The 27,426-nt window shown below is 56.7% G+C and overlaps 2 protein-coding genes across 9 annotated transcripts in view; one reads left to right on the top strand and one right to left on the bottom strand.

The window, feature by feature from the left end:
• Positions 1 to 27,426, top strand: part of PRDM16 (PR/SET domain 16) — a 326,349-nt gene that overhangs the window by 124,379 nt on the left and 174,544 nt on the right. The gene's annotated exons all lie outside the window — the stretch shown is intronic.
• Positions 9,753 to 25,594, bottom strand: LOC309609686 (uncharacterized protein). Of its 5 annotated transcripts, XM_082351395.1 has the most exons (7): positions 24,511 to 25,594; positions 23,062 to 23,986; positions 14,413 to 21,115; positions 13,567 to 13,705; positions 12,858 to 13,175; positions 12,382 to 12,449; positions 9,753 to 12,095 (listed from the first exon to the last, which is right to left on the bottom strand). In XM_082351395.1, exons 3-7 carry the CDS (start codon positions 14,669 to 14,671, stop codon positions 12,031 to 12,033), a joined length of 849 nt encoding a protein of 282 aa, XP_082207521.1. In that variant the 5' UTR covers positions 14,672 to 21,115; positions 23,062 to 23,986; positions 24,511 to 25,594; the 3' UTR covers positions 9,753 to 12,030. The 5 variants fall into 5 exon arrangements, 4 of the variants coding, with proteins under 4 accessions (XP_082207521.1, XP_082207520.1, XP_082207522.1 ...); XM_082351394.1 differs by having other exon boundaries at positions 23,062 to 25,594; XM_082351396.1 differs by having other exon boundaries at positions 9,753 to 10,730; positions 23,062 to 25,594.

Here is a 27,426-nt window from a genome sequence, read left to right as displayed (position 1 = left end):
ACGAGCTCCTCAGCACAGAATTGTGGCAGAGCGCGAGCATTTTCGACGGTCTCTGATTTTACTGTGTAGCTTTAGCTGGAAGCTGGGGAGAGAGCACAGCCATGCCCGAGCCCCAGGCTGAGCGAGGCTGTTTCCAGGAGAGGCTGCTGGGTGGGCTTGGACCTGTGCCCTTGGGGATGAGTGAGCACACGTTTATTGGCAACGAGGCACCCGGGGGCCCCTGCGTGTCTGGCGTGGGGAGTGGGAGGGCCCCCCGGCAGGGCAGCCCACACTGCCCATCTCAGAGCAGACGAGAGGCTCCCGATCCCCGGACACCTGGCCGCTGTGGGAAATGGCAGGTGCACCGTTTACTCTCCTGTGGACCATCAGTCTGTTTCCTGAGCAGCAGTAAGGAAACGACCCCAGGGGAGGCGAGGTGACTGGAGTCGGAGACTCCAACCCCCTGCAGGGGCTCCTCGAGCCTGGTGTCTGGTCCAGGAAGCGAGGACCCGTCTGAGAGGCTGAGCAGCCCACACGGGGGTGCACGGAGGAGACCACGCCACCTGTGTGTCCCCCCGCACGCCAGCTCCCAGGAAGGCAGGCACGGCCCACAGAAGGCAAAGGAGCCACCGGCCAAGTCGGGACCCAGAGCCTGAAGGATGGTCTCGGTGGAGGAGGCTTTCAGGCAGGTGGACGCGTCCACACAGGGGCCAGGGTGCCAGCCCTGCCAGCTTGAGTCTCCAAAAGAACTTCCCAGAGAGAGTTCTAGCCCAGCGCATTTATCCCCTTTTTATGACTTGGAAAGAAATTCGCAATGACAAAATGCAAGGTCATTTAATTAATTCCACCCCTCCAAGTGCCCCTACTGTGTGAGTGCCCTGGATGGAGGAGCCCAACCAGTTTCCTTTTTTTTTTTTTTTTAACATCTTTATTGGAGTATAATTGCTTTACAATGTTGTGGTAGTTTCTGCTGTATAACAAAGTGAATCAACTATACGTATACATATATCCCCATATCTCCTCCCTCTTGCATCTCCCTCCCACCCTCCCTATCCTACCCCTCTAGGTGGTCACAAAGCACCTGAGCTGATCTCCCTGTGCTATGCGGCTGCTTCCCACTAGCTAGCTATTTTACATTTGGTAGTGTATATAAGTCCATGCCATGTTCTCACTTCGTCCCGTCTTACCCTTCCTCCTCCCTGTGTCCTCACCTCAAGTCCATTCTCTACGTCTGCATCTTTATTCCTGCCCTGCCCCTACATTCTTCAGAACCCTTTTTTTTTTTTTAGATTCCATATGTATGTATTTGTTTTTCTCTTTCTGACTTACTTCACTCTGTATGACAGGCTCTAGGTCCATCCACCTCACTACAAATACCTCTATTTCGTTTCTTTTTATGGCTGAGAAATATTCCATTGTATATATGTGCCACATCTTTACCCATTCATCTGTCGATGGACACTTAGGTTGTTTCCATGTCCTGGCTATTGTAAATAGTGCTGCAATGAACATTGTGGTACATGACTCCTTTTGAATTATGGTTTTCTCAGGGTACATGCCTGGTAGTGGGATTGCTGGGTCATATGGTAGTTCTATTTTTAGTTTTTTAAGAAACCTCCATACTGCTCTCCATAGTGGTTGTACCAATTTACATACCCACCAACAGTGCAAGAGGGTTCCCTTTTCTCTACACCCTCTCCAGCATTTATTGTTTGTAGATTTTTTGATGATGGCCATTCTGACTGGTGTGAGGTGATACCTCATTGTAGTTTTGATTTGCATTTCTCTAATGATTAGTGATCTTGAGCATGCTTTCATGTGTTTGTTGGCAATCTGTATATCTTCTTTGGAGAAATGTCTATTTAGGTCTTCTGCCCATTTTTGGACTGGGTTGTTTGTTTTTTTGATATTGAGCTGCATGAGCTGCTTGTATATTTTGGAGATTAATCCTTTATCAGTTGCTTCATTTGCAAATATTTTCTCCCATTCTGAGGGTTGTCTTTTGGTCTTGTTTATGGTTTCCTTTGCTGTGCAAAAGCTTTTAAGTTTCATTAGGTCCCATTTGTTTATTTTTGGTTTTATTTCCCTTTCTCTAGGAGGTGGGTCAAAAAGGATCTTGCTGTGAGTTATGTCATAGAGTCTTCTGCCTATGTTTTCCAGAGATAAACCCATGCACATACGGTCACCTTATCTTTGATAAAAGAGGCAAGAATATACAATGGAGAAAAGACAGCCTCTTCGAAGAGTGGTGCTGGTAAAACTGGACAGCTACATGTAAAAGAATGAAATTAGAACATTCCCTAATGCCATACACAAAAATAAACTCAAAATGGACTAAAGACCTAAATGTAAGACCAGTTTCCTTTTGAGCAGCTAGTTTTACGATCTCAGTGCCTTTGGCCTCCGCTCTTGGCGCAGATACTGAAGGTTTGCTCCCGTGGAGGCCAGGGTGCTTCCATTGAGAGTTTCAAGGGGGAAGCAAGTGCATTTGAAGTTCAGGGTCGCTGGGCAGAGCTAACGTAGGGGCGGGCGCTGCTCTAAGGCAGTTGCCTTCAGACTTACTCATGATCCTTGCTTGTGGGCAGCAGCAACCGGAAGGCCCTTTGCCCCATTCACTGGCCTTAAGGCTGCGTGGCCTCAAGACCCGTTTCCACAGCCCTGGATTCAAATCCTGGCTCTGCCTTGAAAATGTCACTCCACCACCGCCCCCAGCCTCAGCGTGCCTGTCTGTACAGGGATCCCAGCCCCTCGGGCTGTTGCAGTGATCGGGACTGTGGAGGGGACGGTCTGCCCTGTACGTCCCGCGTTCAGAGGGCCGGTCCCTCTGCAGCCCATGGGGCGTCCTCGGGGTACCAGCCCAAGGGCGGGCAGGGGCAAGCGGAGTGACCCCCACAAAGGCATTTCTGGCTCCGTTGACTCGTGGGGCCTGGGACTCCCTGCAGTGGGTGACGCGGGATGTTTAGTTGGCTGGACGCCAGGAGCACCCCCAGCCCGATTGTGACGACCAGGTGTCTCCAGACATTGCCGGTGTCTCCTGGGCAGTGGGACCCCCCAGTTGAGAACCACAGGACTTAAGTAGGAGCCCGTGAGCCCCCTATTCCGGCTTCTTCCTTTGGAACAGTTTCCTGTGGTGCCCTCAGAGACCTTTGCTCTCTGCCAGGACCAGGTGCCCACAGGAAACCCGCGTGGCTTACAGGCTCCCAGGGGGCCCAGGCGCCGGCTGCGTCCTGCTCTGCCCTGACCCGCGCCTCAAGCCCCGTCCTGCCCTGGCCCTCCTCGGATCTCCTACCGCATGCGTGTTCCTGCCCAGCGGCCAGCATCAGGAGAGGAACGTGTGCGATCGGCCCCTTTGAGGCAGGATCTGGGGGTGACATAGCTGGTGGGTTCAGGGCCAGGCTGGGGGTCTCATCCACATGGCCTCTGGCCTGCGCATCACCTGTTCTCTATTCAAAGGGTCTGGCCGGTTTGGGGGCCCCCAGGTTTGTCCTGAGGCTGCAGTGCAGGCATCCAGGAGACCCCAGCTGAGACAGGGAGAGAGCGGGGGAGGGGCCCCTTCCTGCCCCTTCTACAGCCTTCTGTCCGGCCCTGAACAGGGGTGAGCTTGTGATCCAGCCACTGGACGGCTGAGCAGCCCGCAGGCCCTGGAGAGGCTTCTCCAGCCCATCCAGACACGGGGCTGTGCCAGGGCCAGGAGGCAGGGCTGGGGGCTCCGATGGCATGAGGGGATGTGGCCGGCCTGGGTCGCCTGGACACGTGCCACTGTGGCTTCCCCGCCAGGACCCCCACGCAGAGGCAGAGGCTCTTGGTGATGGAAGGAACTGGCGCGCTCTTCGCAGAACCGTTTTGCTCTCGCATCAGCGGGCATTCACGCCCTTATGCGGGTCGGGGTGGCATCTCCACAGTCGGGGTGACTTATTCCAGCCTTCCTTGTGCTTGGGGGCTGGGGAGCGGCCTTGGGCGTAACTCTGGGGAATCCACACACACGAGGGCATCTTGGGAATTCCAAGCGACTCAGAAGGGAATGATCGGGGCTACACTCGCTAGGGAAGGACTGATATTGGGTGGCATCTGGTGGCCTTGAAGGTCTCAGTCAAAAGTATGGGAGCGTTTTGGCTCCAGTGACAAGAAAAATGAGTCATAGATCTGGGAAAGGCTCATGCCGGAGTAGGAAAGGGTCAGGAAGTTAAGGACATGAAATAAACCTCAGATTGTGATTCACCAAGCATGGTCACACTTCAAACCACAGGAGTCCAGGCGACACCCTGCGTTCAACAGCAGAGAATACAGCTCCACCGTGGCCCGCCCCCAGGTGCTGACGGGTTGTCCCGACCTCCACACCTGCCCCGTCATGACCTTGGACAGACTGGAGCCAACCCAGGCTCCCTTTTCCTGGGGAGGTTTGGAGAGGTGACTTCCATAAAGGGCTCCCTCGGGGGCCAGACCAGCAGCGCTGAGCTTGGAGTGGCTGTAGGGGCCGTATTCCCTCCACACATTTCAGCTGGAGGCACCCCAGGTGCGGGGAAGCCGGGCACCCAGGTGAGCTTCCTGGGACCCCAGGTCAGGAGCCTTTGGCAACACCAGTTTACTGCAAGTGCACCTTTTGCTTTGGAGTTTGCCCTGGCAACTGACCCCAGGAGACTCAGCCCCACCTCCCCCAGGCAGTACCCTCCCTGAGTTCTGGGTCACGGATGTGTCTCGCGGCCCAGGACTGTCTCCAGCATTTTCCAAACTGGCAGAAAAAGAGGATCTGGCTAAGGCTGGTGTTCTAGAAAAGTAGCTGCAACTAGCTGCCTTCTACCCTCCCTGGCTAGTGAGGAGTCCCAAAACATTCTCTATCATTTATTCTCCTGCCGGCCCATGAGCAAAGTCCTTATTTCACACAGGAAATAGTGTAGCACTTTCTAGAGACTTTTGCAAGAAGGACCTCTGACACTTTAAGGCTACTTTTCTTTCTCAGCCACAGAAGATCGGCGATTATTAGTATCATCTTATTTTAAAAAGTAACCCAGGTGTGACTGTCTAGAAGATGAATATATTGATTTATTCTATCAGAAAATAGTGCTTTATATGCTGTATATACTTCTGCAGTTAAACTTTGTTTTTGTGGGCTTGCAGTTGGCTGACTGCATGGGCAGTAGGACTGGCTTCCAGGTGACATTGTCTCTGTGACCCGTTCAGCTCTGAGCTATTGCCATGAGGAATGTTCTTCCTGTGACAGATGGGGAAACTGAGGCCCAGGAAGGTGGCCCATCCTGCAGACTCAGGAAGAGGCTGGGCAGACTCAGAATCTAGGTCAGAGCCCAGACCTGCAGGCAGCCTGGTCCAGGGCATCACAGGAGATTCTCAGAGGTGTGTGTGTGTGTGTGTGTGTGTGTGTGTGTGTGTGCTTGACATTCGGGTCCAATTTCAGTAGCTTAAGCCACATGATAAGGCTGATAAAATATTTCCTAGACATGGTCTAAAGAACAATACCATATGCTAAGTTTAAGGGATCAAAATCCAAGAGAATTTGCCGTTGAATGTGTGCCCTGGATTCAAGGGGCTGGAAAGGGATATTCTTTTTTTTTTTTTTTTTAATTTACTTCATTGAAGTATGGTTGATTTCCAATGTTGTATTAATTTCTGCTGTACAGCAAAGTGATTCAGTTATATATACATTCTTTTTCATATTCTTTTCCACTATGGTTTATCACAGGATATTGAATATAGTTCCCTGTGCTATACAGTAGGACCTTGTTGTTTATCCATTCTCTATATAATAGTTTGCATCTGCTAATCCCAACTCCCAGTTCATCCCTCCCCCACCCCCCGCCTTGGCAACCACAAGTCTGTTCTCCATGTCTGTGGGTCTGTTTCTGTTTCGTAGATGAGTTCATTTATGTTATATTTTAGATTCCACATATAAGTGATATCATATGGTATTTGTCTATTTCTTTCTGACTTACTTCACTTAGTATGATCATCTCTAGGTCCATCCATGTTGCTAAAAATGACATTATTTCACTCTTCTTTATGGCTAAGTAGTATTCCGTTTTGTGTGTGTGTGTGTGTGTGTGTGTGTGTGTGTGTGTGTGTGTGTACACACACCACATCTTCTGGAAAGGGCTATTCTTGATGTCTAGATACATATGTGTTTATCTAGTCATTCATTAGATACTTATTCACTCACTAGATGTATACTCCTTTATTCACTTGGATACTTGTTTATTAACTTATTAGTGTCTATTGGTTTACTTACTCATCAGGCATTTACTTATTTTATTGGTTCATTAGACGCTTGTTCGCCTGTTCAGTCACTCCTTAGGTGTGTGTATCATTGAGAGGCTGCCGCCTGCCAGGTACCGGGCTGGTCACCGTGAGCCCCTGGGTCGCATTGCCAGCACTGATTTCTTTCTAAGTAACAATCAGAAATAAGTGTGAGTCGCTCCCTGGAAACGTCCACCTCAACCCCGAGATGAATAAAGGGTCGGCTTGATTGTGTGTCTCTTTTAAAGGGCTAGTTTACCAGTTTCAAAAGCTGTGGACTTGATCTATTTTTAAATGAGCGGTAGGCGGGCCCCTAAGAAAGGACGGGTTTAGCTTAAAGCGAAACCTCTTGGTTGAGTTGGGGCCTTCAGTGGCTTCAGTATTGAAAACAAGTTGGGTTTGGCTCCGCTGGTCTTTCTGCTCTGAGATGGCGGGACTTTGTCCCCCAGGGCCAACCTTGTCCTTGCTCTTCCGGGGACTGCTTGAGGCCATTCGCCACCGCAGTGGGAAGACAGGGCTGGCCACCCTCTGTGCCCCACTCCACCCGCGGGGCTGCTTACCTCAGCGTTTCAGCCACCAGCCAGCCTTGGTTCTTGCAGAGAATAAACCTGCAGGAAATGGCACAGGGTGCCTCCGTGGTGTGTGTGCTTGTGTGTGCATGTGCGTGTGCATGTGTGCATACTTGTACGTATGCTTATGTATGTGTGTGCATACTTGTGTGTGCTTGTATACGTGCTTGTGTGTGCATGCATGTGAACCTGTGTATAGGCTTGTATATGTGCTTGTGTGTGCATTATGTGTGTCCATGTTTGTGTGTGTGCATGTGTGTGCGCGTGTGTGCATACTTGTATGTATGCTTGTGTATGTGTGTGCATACTTGTGTGTGCTTGTATGTGCTTCCATGTTTTTGCGTGTGCTTGTGTGTGCATGCACGTGCTCACATGCATGTGCTTGTGCATGCGTGCATACTTGAATGTGGGCGTGTGTGCATATATGTGTGCTTGTGTATGCGTTTGTGTGTGCATGCATGTGCATGCACACTTGTATGTGTGCTTGTGTGTGCTCTTGTATGTGTGCTTGTGCATGCATGTATGTGTGTCATGCATGTGTCCTTATGCATACGTGTGTACTTGAATGTGTGCATGCATGTAAACCTGTGTATATGCTTGTACATGTGCTTGTGTGTGCATGTATGTGTGTCCATGTTTGTGTGCATGCGTGTGCACGCACGTGCTCACACGCGTGTGCTTGTGCATGTGTGCGCACTTGAATGTGGGCATGTGTGTGCTTGTGTGTGCATACATGTGTGCTTGTATATGTGTTTGTGTGTGCGTGCATATTTGTATGTGTGCTCGTGTGTGCATGTGTGCTCTTGTATGTGTGCTTATGCATGTGTGTGTACTTGAATGTGTGTATGTGTGTATGCTTGCATATGTGCTTGTGTGTACATGTGTGTGTGCGTGCATGTGCGTGCAAACTTCTGTGTGTGCGTGCATGGGCGTGCTTGGGTGTGTGTGCATGTGCATGCACGCATGTGTGCTTGTGCATATGTGCATACTTGAATGTGTGCATGTTTGCGTGCCATGACTGGCAGCCAGGGCCTGAGTGTGAGCGTGCAGGCAGCGAAGGTGTATGTCTGCTGCTCTGTCCCCTCGGAACGCCTCGCCGCAGTGGGCAAAATGGACGACACGTGAAAGAGAAGACAGTAAATAGCTTCCTACCTTGCCCCGATAATGGGCGAGCTCTGTGGATTGATTAGTGCTCACGTTGCCTCTGGACGTCAGTTTGGGAGTGACAGTAACAAGCCTCCCGAGGGCTCCGCTAATTTGCACCCCATTCACCACCCCGTGAAAACCCATCAGAGCTGCGGAAGAGCTGCGCGCTCGACCTCATTCAATGGGGGCGATCGCTGGGAAAGGGGCCAGTTTTCACAAAGCCCAAAAGAGCAAATTGGCGGAAGCTTTGTTCTTCCTTTTCCCTCTCCCTTTTATGCCGTCTTGCACTAGTTAAGCTTCTCATTTGTCCCTGCCGGGGCTCAGGGCTTGGGTCACCCTCGGGCTGCCTTTTCAGGTGATCTCGATGCCCCCCCCAACCCCAGCCCCAGCCCAAGTGGAAGGTGGGGGCAGGGTGGCCTGAGGTGGGGACACCACAGGAATCTGGGAGTCCGGGCTGGGACAGGGCGGGGCTGGCCCCTGATGCGGACACCCTAGGCGGGCCGAAGCCTATCCGTCCCTCCATCCTCGTGGGGTGGCCCCCCCCACCCCGAGGTCCTGGCTGCAAATCCCTGCACTTCCGGAGTCTTGGAAGTTGGAGCGAAGGGTGGCTTGTCCTCTGGCCCCGAGTCGCTGCTGCCTTACTTACCCCAATATATGGGCTCCACACAAATTAAAATTAAGCAGGCAGTGTCCCTTTGGCTCCCACCCAACCTGTGCTGTTCCGTGGCCCTTACGCCTGGCTCTGTCACCACCCCCGGCTCTCTGTCCTCCCCCTGAAGCTCAGCGTCAAAGGGGCCGTTTTTAAGTACCCGGCCCTGTAAGGGATCCTCTCCCTCGTTCCTGGGACGGGGTTCGCGGGCATTTGCTTCACTGGATTTCTCGCCCCCCCCCCCCCTCGCCCCCCGGCAGCACTGTTTTAAAAGCTCTAACCAACAGAGCTGCTGGCGGGGGACGTGGAGGGACTTCCTGAAGTAGGACGATGTCACCTGAGGAAGGAAGGGGTGCCCCCCTCCCCCCGTCCACTTGCCACGTGCTTCCCCGGGAGGCCTCGCGGAAGCCGCCGCCAACCCCGTCCTCCACGCTGGCAGCGCCTGCTCTGCCAGAAAGGGGCCACCACCGCCAATGGCACCAACAAACACAGATTTTTGGATCCCCAAATTAGCCGGTAATAGGGAGGGAAAAAAAAGAAAAACACCCAAATCTTTATGAATTAAACATGGCAAATCCATCAAGCTGTAGATATAACCATGTTTGCTTAATTTGCTGACACAACCCCCCATACTTTGCTGGGGGGCGTGGGGCAGGGCCCCGGTCGTCAGCCGCTGTAATTATAAAATTGTGATGGCTGTAATTTGCCACTCAGGACTGTCACCGGCTGGGAAGCCACAAGTGGGCCGGCGGTGCCCTGCAGTTCAGCTCGGAGGGTGATGGTGTGCGGTCCCCTGTAGGGAGTCTGGGCTCACCTCCCTCGGGGACCGGGCATCTGAACGTCAGAGGAGCGGCCTGGGCCGAAGTGTGGGTCGCTACATGCGAGCTTGGTCCGTGGCGTGCTCTAAGCACCTCATGTTCTAACCTAGTGTTTCCCCAGGACGCCAGGAGGCGGAGCAGCTCCCAATCGGATCCACTCTGTCCAGGTGGGGAAGCGGGGTTTCCGGGACGCCATGTCCCCCCGAGGTCACCCACGAACAAGGTCACAGCCAGGCTGTAGACCGAGGACTCACAAGGCCAGGCGGGCGCCCTCCCACACGACCTCGCCGCCCCCCATTAATCCTGCGATTCCAGATCGTTATCAAGGCCGCTCGCCCGGTCCATTAATTCAGAAGCATGCAGAGCAGAGGGAGTGGCCGGAGAACCAAACGGAACGGCCGGGGGAGCTGTGTCGGCACACGTGTCTGAGTCTCGTGGTCACTTGGTCACATTGGTCTGGAGCCCACGGTCATGCCCTCGCAGCCCCCTTTTCTGCGCGATGCACAACCGGCCCTGGGGCCGGGCGGGGGTTCAGCATCAGGCAGTGAAAACTTTTCCCCGTATAATGTTTCTTCCCAAGGGAGAGCGTGAGTGGGGAAGTGGTTTCCCTACTAGACAGGCGTCTTCTTCATCCTCCTGTCGGACAGAAACCAGAAGCTTCTAGGCCTGAGGGGGGCCCACACCTGGCAACTCCCAGCCCCACCTCTCTCTGTCTAAGCAACAACGCCTTTGTCAGCCCGAACAGCGCAGCAAGCCGAGAGCAACGGCGGCTTTTAGGAGCTGATTCCCAAAGCGGGAGCCCCAGTCGGGCTCTCTGGGCCCCGAGGCCGTGGCAGGAGTCACCATGACACCATCCTGCGGAGGCCAGAGCGGTGGCCCCCAAAGTGGGAGCATCTTCAGAGGTGGGCGCTGTCTCCAGACTCTTTCTTCATCCGCCTAGCGTGTCAGGCCCTGGCAAGAGAAACGCCGCAGCCGGGGAGAGGGTTGCCACAATCTTGACCTTGACCAAGGGGACCCCAGCCCAAGCTCTGCTGCAGACCTGCCCTTTCACCGGCGGAGATCCTGGCGTGGCGCCCTGGGTGTCCGCCTCCCGGACCTTCTCTTCGGACCCTCAATCTGGGAGGTCAGCGGCGGCAGAACTAAGCCCCGGGGCCTGTGTAGATGGATTACACGGTTGGTTGTTGAAGGTATTCATTTCAGCCGACTGGGCTGTCATCACGAGGCCACTCCATGACACCATCCCGTCTGCTGACCGTCACCTCCATTGGTCCTGATGGTCCGTCCTGAGCTCACGGTCGAGGGGTCAGGTGCAGGTGTTGCTTCCTATCACAAAAATAAGCAGCTAAACAGGGCAGGAGGGGATGGACCGGGATGAAGTGGAACAGAACAGAACAGGCCAGGCCAGACCCGTTTTGGGGTCGGCAGGTATGCGTGGACCGTATCAGGGAGAAAGTGCCCATCTCGTGGAAGCTCATCAAGGCCTAGCCGTGGCCACGGTCCACTGTGACCCCTTCGGAGGCGCGCTCTCCGGGCCAGCCCCCCTTAGACGGGGGACAGCATGTCTGGCAGGGTGGGAGCCGGCCGGCAAGCGCAGGTTGGCTGCACTGCCCGATGTGCCCAACACATCGATCTTGGCTCGCTCTCCCTCCCCAGGCAGATGGAGGGCCTGGGCCTCCCTCCCGGTGCCCTGTCCTCGGAGGACCCTCCAGTGCTGGAGGCTCCGGTGCTGGCTGCCCCCCGCTGCCTTTTCCCACTGGGCGTGGAGGGATGGCCGTGGCCTTCTCCTGCCAGCCCTGCCCTCCGCCTCGGGGTGCCCTCGGGCCCTCTGATTTCCCCTTGGCTCTCAGAGATTCTGCCCGTGTCCGCACCCTCATTAATCAATGTCAAGCACGGCATCGCCAACAAGGGCGGCATTCTTCCGCAGCCCTTCAGCCTCATACATCCCATTGTCCCGGACCGATTCAGATGGCAAGAAAACAGCCTATGCAGCACATAAAAGAGATGAGACAAAAATGAAAAGAATCGAGGGAGAAAAAAGAGGAGGCATTTTTCCCCCTGAAACACTCGAATAAATACTCGGCAATGATAATTTAAATTATTCATACATTTATGAAAACATCCATTGAAAAGTGAAGTGTATGATGCTCTTTGTCTATTTTGCTTGTCTCTTGTTTGGGATTAATCTTTACTGTAATCCGGGCTGGCCGTGCCCCCCTCACAAAGGCCACACTCTCTTTCCATGGGAAAAATGTGTCTGCATATCCCAGGGAAAAGTCGGGGGGGATATTTGTGCTGATGTGGCAGTTGCCAGGCCCTCAAGACGCTGGACGGGCTGTGTCCAAATACTGTCCGGTGAACAAAAAAGCCCAGAGTGGTTCTCACGTCCGTGCCAGCGCGGTGACACATCAGTGCCACGGGCTGAGGGCCGGACGGCGATGGCCACTCAGCGTGCGTGTGGGTCCCTGCAGCCCGGGCCCCTCCTCGGAAGGAGCGCCGAAGCCTCTCCAAGCGACAGCCCGCCTGGAGGAGCCGTGCACGGCGTGCTCCATCCAGGGACCCGCGGGTTTCAGAGCGCCGTGTGGCCCGGCGGGGCTCCGGGGTGGCTCTCCCTGCTGGACCCGGCCTAGGTGGGCAGACTGCGTGCCTGTCGCAGACCGTGTAGGTGGGCGTCTTTGCGTCTCCCGGGACCTGGAAGAGGAGCCATGGTCCACGCTGTCGTTAGGCCATGTCTGGCCTTGTGGAACGAAGGCCCGGGCCCAAACCTGAGGCTAAAGACGTTTAAATCGTTCTTGATGTCACAGAGGGTGGGACTGTGGCCGCCGGGCTGTCAACAGCACACTGGAGCTGACAGATTGCTGACGGCCGGTCCGGGGACGAGCGCCCACCATCCGCCCGCGCCCGCCACCCACCCTGCCTCCTGGCCCCTCCCCGTCCCTTCCGGGGGCCACCGCTGCCCCTGACGGCCCGAACCCACCGCCTGGGATCGTGCTGTCTCCTCCACATAATGCAACTCGGTGTCCAACGCTGTTCCCGGCTGGAATGCTGCGAGGTCAGAGGGAGACAGAACACCCAGCCCTGAACCAGGGACGGTCATGTTTTTATGTAACGTCCCCCCCCCCAAGGGCTCCTCGATCCAAGTTTTGGTATTTTCAAAACTCCTTCCAAAACGGGATGAGGCCCAAAGTGGAATCCTCCCCCACGCGGGATTCCACGGGGAAGCTGCGGTTTTCGGCTGTGAGCGAGCTGTCCGGCAGCAATGTGTTTTCCCTGGCAACAGCCCAGCATCTCCTTGGCTCGGTGTCCGGCGTGCCAGCTCACCAGCTCAGCGGGGTCCGGCATGGGGGTTGGGCGGGTGTGGCGAAGGGGACACAGAGGCGGCTCAGAGGCTCCTGGTTCGGGAAGCCGTGCCGAGGCTGCCGGGCGGCCCCTGCCCGCCTCCTCCAGACTTACTTGGTCTGGGCTGGGAGCGGGGACCCCACGGTCACCGCCCTCCCGGCTGGACTTGGGTTTACGGCCTCACGGGTTTGGGACAGGTCAGAACCCAAGGAAAACCGCTGCTCTCCGCTCCCTGCTCGGGTGAAACTGACTCCAGCTGTTGGCTGCCGGAACACAGGCGGCCACTGGGGAACCGGGCCAGGACGCAGCTGGTACCGCATCAGTCCAGGGAGTGGACGGGGCGCCAGCCACCGTGGCCAGGCCGGTGGCTTCTGAGCGCAAACCGTTTTCACCCGAGTCATTGCTCCTCTGTTGCCGCGTCCCGTGCAGCTTCTTTTTTAAAAAACGTGGGAATGTTCTTGAGAGCCTCAGCCTGGCTTCCTCAAGTTCTCCGCAAGCCCGTTCGGGACTTGTTGGGTTGCCCTCTCCTCTGCCCTGAAGTACCGGCATGCTGCCGTCCCCCCCAAACAAGGTGTCAGGGGGCCCCTCAGCCATGCCGCCCTGTCCCCCCTCCCCCCTCGCCTTCCTCCCTCCTCCGTCACCGACGTTGGGGTCTGGGAAGGTAGCCAAATGCCACTGAGGACACTGGAGCAATAAATCATCCCTCGTCCAACATCTGCAGGCCCCGGGGGCTAGCCCCTTGCAGCCGCGATTCCCTCACCCGGCCCCCTCTGACAAAACACCTATTGTCGTGGCCCAGTGAAGAAGACTCGTTTCCACTTACAAAGGACCTCTGAAGCCAAGTCGCGGGTTGCCAAAGGAGATGCCTGGCTCACGGCGGGGAGCCCCCCGCACCGTCTTTCTTCCCCCCTGTTTCATGCTTTTCCTCTCTCGTGGGGGTCCCCCAAAGCCTTTCATTCTGGCTTCATATTCACATAAAGACATCAAGAAAAAAAACCCAGCAGAAAGAATTATTAGGCATGGCTGTCAAATGCTTTATCAGAAAAACAGGGAGGGGGAACACGGTAACCCTTTAGGCGCTGGCCCGACAGCCTGATTCCTGAGAGACCCTGGGGACCGCGGGGGAGCCGGGGTCGCCGTGGATCCCAGAGGCTGGACACCGGTCCACAGCACGCGCTCGTGCACGCGCCCGCCCTGAGGCTCACATGCGTGCACGGCCACAAGGCATGTGGGTGCCCAGGTGGGGGTCCGTTTATACGCAGATTTCCAAATCGCCTCACTCGATCTGAAGGTCCTGGGCCACCTTCCTCGGGAAGAGATGCTCTGGGCCTTCCCTGAGGCTCTTCTTTCTTTGTTCCAATCTGCAGAAGAGGCCTCCTTTTCTCTCCACCCCGGCAGGAGCCTCCGTCCCCTTCTACCTAAGCGCCCGGCTCTTTTCCACCCGTGGAACTGAGGGGGGCTGAAGCTACAAGTCCCCTGGAGGCCAGAGGACGGTGCTTCCCGGGTGCGTGCCGGGGCAAGGGCGTGCCGTCCTCCGCACACTTATTCAGAAATCAGATAACCCAGCTGGCTTTCTCGGGGAGCGCTCGGTGCTTAGGAACGGTGCGGGCTGCCTGGCTCTTCACCCCTGATTTTCTGCTTTCCTCCTCCCGGCAAAGGGCTTTCTCACCCGACAGCTTTGCAACCTGCCCAGTTCTAATGGTTTTCTGAAGCGGGGGCAGCGGCCACGGGGCCCGGCTCCTCCAGGGCACGGGTCCGGGATGCGAGGGCCGCCCCGGTCCCAGGTGAGCTGCCAGGGAGGGGCGTGTCCACACCCCGCAGCCCTGAGGCCCCTTAGGATTTGCGGTGAGGGGCACCCCGGGGTGGGCAGCCTCTCGGGGCGCGTTTTCAACGCTGCCCTTCTGGTGCACAGAAACCGAAAGCCGCATGCCGACGAACGGCTCCCTCAGCAAACATTTTTATTTCCAATTAGCAAAAGAAAAATTGCTAATTTGCTGCAGTTGGACCAGGCTGACGTCTCAATCTGCAGAGTGTCGTGCAGTGAAAGGAAACGTTTCACACTGTGCCGGGGAGAGCGAGCCTCTCTAAAGAGGGTCAGGGCAGCGGGCCCAGAAACCAGATTGACTGGCCACAGCGCTAAATTACTCACACAAGACACCCATTGTCTGCCGTGCCAGCTCCCGGAGGACCTGCTTTCCCATTCTTTCCCCTCGGAGCTGGGGCGGGGGAAGGGGTCCAAGCGTGGGAGGAGAGGGCAGGGGCTGGCCAGGAGCGGGAAGCTCATCTTCAGAACAGAGGGAATCAGGAGCCGGGTTAATGATCACCCAGGCCTGTCTGCGGTGCTCGGGAACAGGACGATAAAATTCTCCCAGAGCCCGGCCACAGCTCTGCACCCGGGAGATTCGGTGCAAGATAATGTCCTACGAGGGTTAATAACTGAACGGGCCCAGGAGAGGGGCCAGCTCGACACTGCCGGGCAGAGCACCGTAACCCACCACCCTCGACTCTTACCCGGCTTTGCCCTCAGCCACTGATGTGGGACGTGGCGAGGTGGGGGGCTCCCCCTGGAATCTCGGGGACCATCCCCCCGACGTGGGTGAGCCTTAGGACCCGGAACAGCCAACCTCCTCTGGGCTCGAGGACCTCGGGATCCATGAAGTCGGTGTAGAATAAGGATCCAGACTGATGGGGGCTCCCTGGGGAACCGGCGAGGCGGCCGCGCTGGCCACAGATGTTCGGTGCCGAGGTAATAATGAACGTCTCCTGAAAACCATTGACCACGTAACCTCGGACAGCAAGAGCCTGCGGCGGAACTCTGCAGGACGAGCTTGCCCGCATCTCAGACCTGAGCCTCACCTTGCACAGACGATCACTAGTACCCACGGGAGCAGGGGGGGAGGTGCAAGCACTTTGTTCGGAGCCCAGCCTGCGCCGGCTCTCCATCCGAGGACCTTCCTCCGTGCGTCCAGGCCCTAGATCCTGCCCATCACCCCCGCCGGTTCACACACGTGGAGCCAGGTCTCGGCACCTTAGCCATCAGCTGGGGCAGCTCACGGGCCTGATCCGGCTCAGACACACCTGCGGGGCCAGTCCAGGAGGTGCCAGCAGGCCTCCCCTGTGTCCTCCGCCCCTGGTCCGCTCGGTGGGCATTGGACCAGGTCACCAGGGCCTGGGACAGCTCTGGAGCAGCACCAGCTGCCTCTGGCTGAGCAAGCCGCACTGTCGTCCGCAGGTCTTGCTGCCCACCTTGGCCGCCCGTGGTGCTCCTCCACCTGAAAGGCCAGGTGGATGGTGAGCTTTGGAATGGTCTAGAAGGGCCCAGCCTCGAAGCAGTTCCAGTGGACGGAGTGCTGCTACAGCCGGGCAAACAGGAGCACAGAGATGCAAGCGGTCTGGAGGCCGCCTGCTCGCCTCCTCGGAGGCCGATGCTCCGCCCTGCACGGAGGAGATCCTTGCTGAGACGTCTCAGAGACAGGCTGCCTGGGCGAGAAAGGACAGCTAGCCCGGCCCGGCCCAGCCCTGGGAAAACCACCACGATCCCAGCAAAGCCAGCATCCGGCCGCCACTCCACACCCCGCAGTTTGAGCACCCACGCTGCACCAGGACGCTGGACCCCTGCAGTGAAGACACTGTCTGGGGAGCAGCATCTTACAGGCCAGGGGTCCATTAGGTGGACAGCGGTGATGGCTCAGGCAGGGGCCACGCCTGGAATGGCCGCTGCTTCAGACCACCGTGTGCAACACTAGTATAGAAGGAGACACTGGAGAAAGTCCCAGCAGGGCCCCACTGCCTCTGTCTCACTCTGACCTTAGGGAAACAGCCTCTAGCTGACGGAAGCAGAGGCCTGGACTTGGTTCCCCCAGGCACTGGTGCATTCTCCTGCTGTGTGACCTCAGACAAGTCACTTAACCTCGCTGAGCTGCCTCACAGCGTAAGAGGGCCAATCAAACTGGATAATGTATGTGGGACCTTTTTTTGCAAGATGCGAAGAGCTGCCCAGATGCATGGTCTTTGTGCAAATAAGGGAAGAATGCCCGAGCCTGCATTGTGGGACCCCTTGGTACCGAGTGGACCCAGTCTATAAGCACTGTATTTTCTTCACTAAAAATAAAGAGTTGCTGCCCAGGCCATCAATCATGAAAAACTCTGGCCTCAGATGCACAATGCACACAGCGCTGTTCCCAAGGAGCGGAGGCAGGATGGGCGTTTTGCATCCGGCCCCTTCGCACTAGGCCCTGAGCGAGCCGGAGCCTGAGCTCACGGGACACACAGGCGTGCTCGCAGGTGCAGCAGGGACACACGTGTGTGCGCATGCGCACAAAGCACAGGCATGCACCTACACGCACACACACACGCATGCGCATGCGTGCACACGTGAGTCCCTCACGGAGAATCGCTCTCCCCTCATTCTGAGGCTCAGGACCCAGGAGCCCCTCTCTGAGTTTTCGTGGTGTGGAGAAATCTGTGCCGGAAAGCCTGTCAGGGGACAGGACAGCACAGGAAACTTCGTGATGATGGCTTCTCACTCTTCTGTTCCCTGGACCCCGGGGTCTGCTCTGGATGGCGGGGAACTCACTGCTCCCCGACAGGGGCCTGCGGGCCTGGTGCTTGTGCCCCGGGTGGGGAGGGAAGATGCACCCACAGGGCCGGCCTCAGCGTCAGGCGCCGTGACCTTGCACTCAGGTCCCATGGGGCCCACCCTCCACAGAGCAAGTAGCCCGGTGGGAGAGCCGAGGACAACAGACCTCGTTGCCCGCAGGGGCGAGCTGCCCCCCAGCCTGCCGGCCGCTGCTCGGGCGGTCCCGGCCTGGGATGCATTTCCCGAGGCTCCACGCAGGCCCAGTGCTTGGGTTCCTCTTTCTTCTGGGACGCTCTCCCTCCTTCCCTCCGCCACGAGGGGTGGGAGCTCTCAGCCCGCCGTCCACCGTCCCTCCTTTCTTGGTGGGCTTCGGATGGCGGAGCCCGCTGGGACGTTCTCGACCCCCACCAAGCCACCTTGCTCCCAGACCCCGTGCGGGGCTGGGGCTGCTCTCGCCCTGGCCGCACTCCAGAATCACCCGGGAGCTTTCACAAACTGTGACGCCTGGGCCCTCCTGGCCCACACCCATGACATTCATGAGACGGGGGTGGACCCAGGCACTGGCGTTTTGCAAAGTCTTTGGATGTTTCCAGGGTGGGGCCTGGGGTTGGAAGTGAGAACCAGAGCTCAGCCCTCAGCGCCGTGGCCACTGCCAGCTCTGTGCCTGCAGGTGCACCCACCCGTGATTCCTCAGCTGGTGGTTTCCAAACCCCGAAGATCGGGCATTATGCATCCAAAGGGGACTGGAGAGAGTGTGCAGCTTGCCCACCCTGCCAGCAAAGCCCGGGGCTGGCTGCTCTCAGAGAGGCCCAGGGAGGCCTGCGGGGCGTTCAGATCAGCCATGGAAGGTGCAGCTCCAGGACTCCCAGAAGCGAGTGTGAGCCGGGCGTCCGCCGTGGGCCCACCTGCCCACAGGTGCACTGCATCTGCTGAGGGCCAGGATGAGGCCAAAATGACCCCCATCCCCCGCCTCTGCCACTGCCAAAATAAAGGCCTCTTTCTGCCGTTAGGGAATTATCGCATGAACACAGCCTGGGCTAATCGTGACCAGGGTACAGCTAATCACAATGTTGATTATGGAGTCGCTATTGATTTTCGCGGAGGCAAACGTTTCTCGCGTTTATAACACCTGTTATCTTTTGACTAATAGAAGCGACGCTGATGAGCCGAAGTTCATCTCTGGACTCGGCTCCTTCCCAGCCCGGAGGGCGGCACCTCCCCACGCAGGTGTGTGAGCACCACACTCTCCTCCCCTGCGCAGTTTTAAAAATTATGACAAGAGGGAGAAAGCCATTCTGGCCATCAAAGTACGTGCTGTTGAATCTAGAATAAAATTGCTTGGATTTTTTTTTCCTTTGGATCCAATTAAACTCTTCCAAAGCCTGCTTTTCTTCCCGTGGGGTGCAGGAAAAGACTCCACGAATTCTGAAGATTCGGACCACACACTAATATCACAACCCCGGGAACACATTTCTCAGTAAATCACAGATGTGACGCGAATGTCACGTGGGCCCCGGCGCTCAGCCGCGGCCGTGGGACAGAGGATGTGCAACCAGAATAAGGAAGCAACCCCCCCCTCACCCCCACCAGGCTCTGAGTTGTTACCTCATTGCTTTTCTCAACTTTAAATGCCGCGAGCACATGACGGAGAATTCCCGGCTCCATCAGAAGCTGTACCTCCTTTTCCAAATATTAAGATAAAACGGCATCACTTTGGAAAATGTTAGATATAATAGAAAATCCATTGCACCAATCAAGAGATTTGTCTTTCAGGGAAGCTCTCGTGTGAGGGAAAGAGGCAGTAATACATCAGCCTGCTCCGCCCCTCAAATAGATAATCAATTTCCCTGAAAGCATCAATAATCAGAGTGGACGTTTATTGCCCCTTGGATGGTTTATCTTTGGGGCTGGGGACAGCAGGGCCGTGACGAATACCAAATCTGCCAGGGAACACAATTAAATGCCGTGAGGATAAAGGATTTTATATCGTGCACAAAAAAAGCAATCAAATTCATAATTGAACTCCATCGCATGAAATCGGCCAGAAATAAATATCACACCCCGAAGCACAGCACTTGAGCCCCGTGTTATAGGTCAGGGGACAGTGTTGCTAGCACTGTATTTGTTTATCCCTCTGGAGGCCTGAGCTTGTCCCCCTCTAAGTGACCCAGCCGGCAAGTGGGACTCTGTCCCCTCCCTTCCTGCACGCGCTCAGGGCTGACACCGCCACCTTTTTCTTCTCTCAGTGGAGAGAAAATATTGTCCTGGTCTGAAGTGGTTTAAACCGGCATCAGAATTGTGTGCTCACCTGGCTGCCTGCCTTCAGCAGGTCCAAGGGGGGCGATGAGGCAGAGGAGTAACCCTGACCGGTGGGGTAAAAGGCACTTGGGGGTCCACAGGACCAGGGAGCCCCCGCCTCTCCCGGGAGGAGCATTTGCCCCCTTGTCCTCGGGGCAAGCAGGGGCCGCACTCAAGGTGACCTTGAGCTGGGCCAGCTAGAGCTCTGGGAGGGCCTGTAAAACCCCAGAACTGGGGATTCTCGTCTCTGGGAAATTTGCTCATTTCCCACCGGACACAGCACCAGGGGGCTCCAATGGTGGGGGCAGGTGGACCCCCTGCTTGGGGCAGAGCCACAGAGCTAAAAGCAGGGGGGGCAAAGGGCGTCGCCTGCCCATCCGGTGCTGGGTTTCTGGCGGCAGTGGGCGTCGGTGCCGGTTCAGGTCTGTTTGGACTTCACGAGCTTGATTTTCGAAAGAGCCTTGAATATGTTAGCGTTTAAGGTCATATACACTTGGCAAAACATGGCTTTTCGTTTGGAAGGGAAAAAAGGCATAAGGGCATTTTGGACACAAAATAGTCCTTTAAAACAGCATTTTGATGAGTTAAGTATAAATAAATCAGAAACACACGGATTTCATTTCCTTTAAAATACCCGAGGGCTCAAACACTAGCGGGAAAACTGCCTGGCAACAGCGGTTTGGGATTTTGACAAACCCAAATATTTTGAAGAGGTTTCTGCAGTGTTTGCACCCAGGTCTCCTCGTCTGTCCTGCCTTCCGTGAGCGCCCGGCGGACTCGTGCCCACCTGCCTGTGATGGGCAGATAGTCCGTGTGTGTCTGTGTGCGTGTGCGCGTGTGTGTGCAAGTGCACGAGAACAGGCAGCAGAGAATAAAAGCAAGGATGACCAGAAAAGAGATGAGCCTTTCAGACTTAAAGCGTTTGAACTTCATTTGAGAAGTAATGGGGGAAAAAAAAAGCCTGAGAATCCTACTTGACGGAGTTGAAAAAAGGCTCCGTCCCTCTAAAACGGGCCCTGGAATGAAGTCAGGGAGGTCTGCTCGCTGCCCCTGCCCGAGCATCTGGGTTGCAAGCAGGAAATCCAGCTCCGCCCCCAGAAGTGTCGGATCCCGGGACAGAGCTCCTGGGGCAGCCAGACGTGTGGGCGGCCACCGGGCCGCAGGCACCGCCAGGCCCTGCAAGGTGACTGTCGCCTCTGCCAAACAAATGGCATTCGGTGCGGGAGGTTTGCCTTTCTCTGTGCCCCGGGGGTGAGGGACAGCCAGCCTGGATCACTCGTGCGGCTACGTTCAGGACGGCTCGGCCTGCGGGTGTAGGTGGTACTGGGCAGCTGGGCAGGCTCAAGGGTGCTTTGGTGAAACACCGGCTGCCTCGTTCAGGTGGCTCAGGTGCCGGGAAGGAAGGCAGAGGCCGTCTTCCTTTCCGTCCAGAACTCGAGGGTGGTCAGCGGGAAGATGGTCCGAGCGACCCCCGGTTATGAGTTTTCCGGCGCGCCTAGTAAATAAATACAAATAAAAGAAGAGCGAGTGGGGCAGTTACTCAGAGCCACAGAGCTTGCTCTGCAGGTTCACAAACTACTAAGGTTTGAGGGGACTTCCCTGGCGGTCCAGTGGTTAAGACTTCGCCTTCCAACACAGGGGGTGTGGGTTCGATCCCTGGTCGGGGAGCTGAGACCCCACATGCCTCGCGGCCAAAGAACCAAAACATAAAACAGAAGCAATATTGTTAACAAATTCAATAAAGACTATAAAAATGGTTTCCATCCAAAAAAAAATATCTTAAAAGAAAATAAATGAAAAAAATGGAGTCTGGGGCTCCCATGGGCAGTGCAGAAGGGCCCCTGGCCCGTGCACCGTGGTCACTTCCAACACGGGGCCCTCTTGGTGAACCCCCTGCAGCCCGATCACTCAGACGGGATGAGAACCCGGTTCTCAAGTCCTGTGTGGCGTGCACACACGCAGCCTGCAGCCTGCAGCTCTTAGCTAGAACATCTGGCCCCTCTGAAACCGGACTGTTCGCTCAGAGACGCAAACATAGGAGCTGCCCTCCAGGGCTGGCCCCGACACATCTTTCCCCACTGAGCTCCTCTTGGCATCCGATTAGAAAAAAAACCTTGCAATCAATACTCAAAGTTGGATTTTGAGCTTTTCTGCAGAACTGGGCTTGGAGGGTTTAATAACAAGGTTCCTCACTGCTTGGGCCTCTACGTTTATAATAAAAATAAATATTTCCCCTTCCTCATGTTGAAGGCCATGCCAACAGCAGGGAGGAGCTTGGATGCGAGAGGAAGCAATTGGAGACGCTTAAACACCACAAGCATAAACCCCCGCGGGTCTTTGGAGGGCCGGGTACCTTAACGGGACCCCAGGGATCAGAACGTTCCGGCTGAGCCCCGACCTCTTCTCTAATTGTACAGTGTAAGCTAATCAGCATCCAATGCCTTTTCTCTTTAAGAGCAAGACAGGATAAAGCCTCAAGTTACTAATTACACAAATACAGTGTCTTTTGCTAATTGGGTTGGTTAATGTTAGTTAATAAAGCACTTGAAGGATAGGCATGTGGTATGAAAGAGGCAATTCATACGTCTAATAATAGGCTAATAACTGTCAGTGATGACTCATCAGCCCCTGTTGCGTGTAGCGCGCGTCAGACTCTCTTTCCAGGCCTTTGGACGGCTGGGACCGACTAATGCCTGCTGCTCGAGCCCCCTCGCACCCCGCGAGGGCTTGGCAGCACGTGCTGACCACAGCCCTGGTGGTGGTTTGGAGAGTTCATCCTCCAGCGAAAAACGAAGCCCTGTTATTTCTATTATTTATGAAAGAGGCTTCGGTGAAGCGATCAGGAACAGGAACCAGAGTCCTGCATCCTTGTCCTGAGGCCAGAGGCTTAGCCGTGTTACTCAGTGACCCCGGGCAAGCTCCTTGACCTTCACAGGCCTCAGTCAACTCAGCTGGAAAATTGGGTAAAAAGATTGTGGTGTCTCTCAGGCATGAGCTGCTGAGTGGAGGGGCTCAGAGCGCAGACAGCCCGGAGAGCAGGGACATGGCCGTGGCCAGCTCTGCCGTGCCCGCTCATGGCCAGCGCCAGAAGGAAATCAGGACCCGTGGGCCCAAAATCGGACCCCAGGATCGGGGACTCAGGGCCCAGCTCTGGGACCTGACTGGGTGAGACGCAGAGGCCAGATTCCCTTGCTGGCTGTGGAGAGTTTCCTCCAGCGGGCTGCCCGCCCCGGGGCTGTGGGGGCAGGTGCTGGTCTGCGGTCGGCTTTGGGGCTGGCACGCCGTCCTGGCCCACACACACACAGGCACCCAGGGGTCAAGTTTATTACTTCTCCGGTCCTCTGTTTTGAGATGGGGCCCCCTTGCTGTATCCCAAGTTTTATCGTTTCATACAAGTAAACCTTTTTTCTGATAGAGGAAAACCAGACAAGAACAAATCACCTGCCACGAGGCTGCCCCCGTCAGCTGGCATCACCGATTCCATCCGCAGGGATGTCCCTCTTCTAAAGAGTCCTGAGGGGGGGATCTGTCCAAGTCCGAGGGCCTCTCCCAGGCGCAGAAACCTGGAGAAGCACAGGGTGTCTAGGGAGGGAAAGCGAACCGACCAGGGCATGCAGATATGTTTGCTTCGGGTGTGGAACTGGGGGAGGAAAACGGCCCAGAAGTCTGCTTCCATCTGCTGGGTGACTCTGCAGAGCCCGGCAGCCTCCACTCAGAGGAATCCGTCTTTCCAGTTCACGATTGTGCCGTAGTCGAGACCGTTAGACCAAACCAAACAACAAAAGATGGAGGGTGTGAGGATGCAGGGCTTGCCCAGCCGGACAGGGACCGGGCGCCGGGGCAGGGCCATCCAGGAGGGGCAATGAGGCACCCAACACGGGGGCCCTTCTCGCTCTTCGCCCCAAGTGCTGAGAGGTGGAGGCTGGCCCAGCGGTCAAACCACAGGCCCCGCTGAGGCTGTGCACACGTGCGGGTGTGACGCTTGTCTCTGATGAGCTCAGGTTGTCTTTGTCCGGGAGCCACCCACCCCCACGGTGCAGGCCTGCTGAGCTCTGCCGGTGGGACCCCAGTCTCCGTCCCCGTGCCCTGCCCCCTCAGCTTACCCTGGTTCTCCTGGGCCCCTGCCGGGCGGGGTGTCCGGGGGCTGCTTGCACTGTGTCTCTCCCCCATCTTTCTCTGTCTCTGTCCCCTCCACCTCTCTCTCTCCTTCTGTCTCTCTCTGTCTCTGACTCTTTATCTCCCCCATCTCTGCCTGTCTCTGTCCAGGTGTGGGACACGCTGCCCCCGCCCCCCGCCCCCCCATGGGCAGTGCTTGCACAGACCTTGTGTGGTTCGCAGCCCGGCAGACCTCAGCTCTCTTCTCAGTCTTTGGAAAAAGCAAATCAATTATGCTGCTGAACAAAATCTCCCAGCTCCAAGAATAGAGTTTTAAAAATCCGTCTGGCCCCAAGAATATTTCTGTGAACGCGGTCAATGTTTCCCTGAGGCCATGTTGTCCCAGGCACGGGCTGCATGGACAGTCTTCCCTGGCAGCGCCGACGGCCCGCAGACCAGCTCAGAGCTGTGGGGCAGGACCGGAGAGGCTCACAGCCCGCGGGGCCCCCAGGCGCCCTCCCGACCCCACTCCAGACGGCCCTGGGGACACACACGCCCCTGTGCCCACTCTACCTCCGGCACTAATGGGGGTCGGTTTTCTGAGTCCATCCCGCAGGCAGAGGGTGACCTTGTCATGTTAAAGTGACAGGCATGGCAGCGAGCGCCAGAGTGTCACCCCACCTCCCCACCCTGTGGCCCGAGCCTGCAGCCACTCCTGCTACAGGTCTGATGGGAGCCTGTTCCCACGCCGCCCCTCCGGGGTCTGTGGACGGGGTTCCAGCTGCCCATTCGTACCTCTGGCCGTTGCAGGAAAACCAGAGAAGGACTGAAGAAGCTCTTGCTTTGCTTTCAGGACTACAAAGAGGAAGGCAGGCAGCAGGGCTGGGCACGTGTCCCGAGGTTTTTGGCTGCTGGACTCCGGCTCTCAGGAGAGCCGTGGGATCCAGACCTCAGATCTCAGACCTCGGGCGGGGGCCGGAGGGCAGTGACTTGTGCTCTCTGCACTGACGTGACCTCTTGCACACTGGCGACTAGTTAGAAAGAAGGGATGCCGTGGAAAATCACGCTCTGTGCAGAAGTCAGGGTGGTCAGCAGGTGCTTTTGGTGTCTGTGTGTCATTCTCTGCACTTCTGGGGGTGTCACTGTGGCCCGAGGAGACACAGGCACATCCTTGGGTCCCTCCAGCGTCGTGCTAAAGTGGACTCGGCAGAGGACAGTTTCGGGCACCAAGCTCCCTAGCTGAGGTCTCGAGAGCCAGACGGCCTCCATGACAACCTGCGGCCCATTCCTGATGAGCCAAGGGGCTCTTCAGAAGGCGTTGGCGAGGGCGCCCAGGTCCCCCAGTGTCATGAGGATGTGTCCCCCACCCTCACGCTCCGAGTCCCCCAGGGCCTCTCGGCCACCAGACCTGCCCCCTGGGAAGGGTCTCCCCATCTGAGGGGTCTCACCGGGATGTTGAGGGGCTCGAGGTGGACATCCCAATGGGTGTTTGGAGATTTCCTTCATGACAACTTTGAGCACTTCTTGTTGGAAAACAAACAGGAAAAGAAAGAAAGACAAGGAACGGAGTGGTTTCAAACTGCTTCCAATTTCACACCATCTCTTCCCGGCAGGAGGCTGCAGCTGAGAATGCGCTCTGGGCGGGGGCCGGGCGGGCGCGGCAGCTGTTCGCGGGATCAGGTGTTCTGGGAACCCGGCTTGCTGGCTGCCCCGTCTCTTGGCCACTGAGCAAAGCTGCCCTGGGACAGGGGAGCCGTCTCTGCCCACCCCATCCTCCGTGCTCACAGAGCATTCAGGAAGCATCGTGCCTGCATTTCCAAGGACACGGGACCTCCCACCTCCATCCTCTGGTGACGGTGTCTGCCCTGGGCCGGGGAGGGGGCGGGGCACGTGCTGCTTCTGCAGAGAACCAGACAGTAAGCATGGCAGGCTTTTTGTGCCACAAGCGATCCCTGTTGCATATTCTTTATTTTCACAACTCTTTAAACATGTAACGGCCCTCGTAGCTCACAGGCCACATGGACACAGGCCACAGGCTAGATTTGCCCCGCCGACCCTGCCAGAGGCCAAGGTAGCCCTCTTCCTCCCTACTGTGGCTTCTGAGCACCCTTACTGTAGGCTACTCCCCTTTCCCCGCCCCAGGAAGGGGTGCCGTGGACAGTGCCAGCCTCCGACGCATGTGCCCCCCTTTTCTCAGACGAGCAATTCAAGGCTGGTTAGCAGGGGCACACGGGTACGGAGGGCGGAAGAGCCGGCTCTGGGCCGGGGTTCTCTGTGCTGCCCTGTGCCCCCTCCCGCCCTGCCAAGGCACCTGAGGAAGGAGGGTCCAGCGGACACCCCATGTCAGCCAGGAAGCCCCGACAGGCGTCCCCAGGGCAGGCGGCCTGAGCCACAGGCTCGCGCAAGTCTGGGAAGTCCTCCCGAGTTCCCTGATCTTCAACGTGCCTGACCCTGAGCTGGAAATGCAGAAGCGGGATGGGGGCGGCATGGGGTGTGCTTGGAAATTCGAGGCGGAGTGGGAGTGGGTGGGCTGGCCCAGCTCTGCTGGTTCAACCCGCCCCCCCAGAGAGCAGACCCGGGCCCCGGGGGCTCCTGGCTGCAGGACAGTTGCATGGATGCTCTAAGATTCCAAAGGCTGCCCATTTTTCACAGCGGATCAGTGCGGAATTCCTCCACACAGCTGTTGCTGTAATTGGGCCCCATTAGGAAAGTGTGCGCTCTTGCTGGGCGGCGCCCCACCTCCTACCGACCCCACGCACGGTGGTCTCGAGTTAGCACGGCAGCTGTGACCAAAGCCCAGGCACTCGGGCTCTGCAGAGCTGGCTCCTCCCCCCAGATGGGAAACATCCTTTGTGAGAGAGAAAGCCCAGCTCCCTTTCTCATCCTTCCCTCCCTCCTCCTCACTGCCCACCCCCGACCCGCTCCCCAGATGGAGCCAGATCTGTGGAGGCCGCACAACCTAATGGCTCGAGTGCGGCCTGGTTGGAATCCCAGCTCGGCCTCTTCCCAGCTGTGTGACGCTGGGTGAGGAACTCAACCTCTCTGAGCTCAGCGGGCAAATGGGGATTATTAGAGATTATTGTGCCTTCCGCAGGGCTGACAGTTGGGCTGTTATTACTGTCATTGCTACAGTATTATAATCGGGATTCGAAACAATGTACTTCCGGCTTGGAAGTTTGCAATCCCCAAAGTGAGAGGGTCCTCAAGTATTTGCAGAGTGAATACGTGGAATAATTAAAGGGTGAGGATTGGACAAGCCAGAATCTGATGGGGAAAGGCCTTCCGTCCCCCAGGTCACTGCCCCCATGGGCACACAGGGACCACTGGTGGCTGCCTTTTCACATTGTGTCACTTCTGTGTCCCTGGAAAGCACTGCCTGACGTTGTTACGGGAGTTGAAATTCAACTCTGTGCTGAAATGTGGAGTGATCACCTCTGACCCGCCCACCTTCACGATATTAAAGGTGACCCCATGCCCCAGTAGGAGGGGTGGGAATTCACAGCCCAAGAAGAGCCCAAATCCCGGGGGATTCACGGTGGGCGGGGCGGGGGGGGGAGAGGGTCGTCACATTTCAGCATCAGCCCAGCCCCATCCGCATCCCAGCCTTGGGTCTCGGGACTTTCAAACTTGCGTCTGTCAAGCAGCCACTGCTGGAGATCCATGACCCCTTTTTCTTCACTTATGATTATTAAGGATCATCTAACAAACAAG

The sequence above is a fragment of the Balaenoptera borealis genome (assembly GCF_965194805.1).
Source record: "Balaenoptera borealis genome assembly, chromosome: 1".
Classification (NCBI taxonomy): domain Eukaryota; kingdom Metazoa; phylum Chordata; class Mammalia; order Artiodactyla; family Balaenopteridae; genus Balaenoptera; species Balaenoptera borealis.
This window is presented reverse-complemented; position numbering and strand designations above follow the sequence as displayed.

Coding starts and splice junctions, on each gene's coding strand:
- LOC309609686 (XM_082351394.1), bottom strand. CDS start 14,671: ATGCGGCTTTCGGTTTCTGTGCACCAGAAGGGCAGCGTTGAAAACGCG. Junction 13,706..14,412: donor GCAGGTTGCAAAGCTGTCGG/GTGAGAAAGCCC, acceptor GTGAATATGAAG/CCAGAATGAAAGGCTTTGGG. Junction 12,096..12,381: donor AGACAGCACGATCCCAGGCG/GTGGGTTCGGGC, acceptor CTCCTCTTCCAG/GTCCCGGGAGACGCAAAGAC.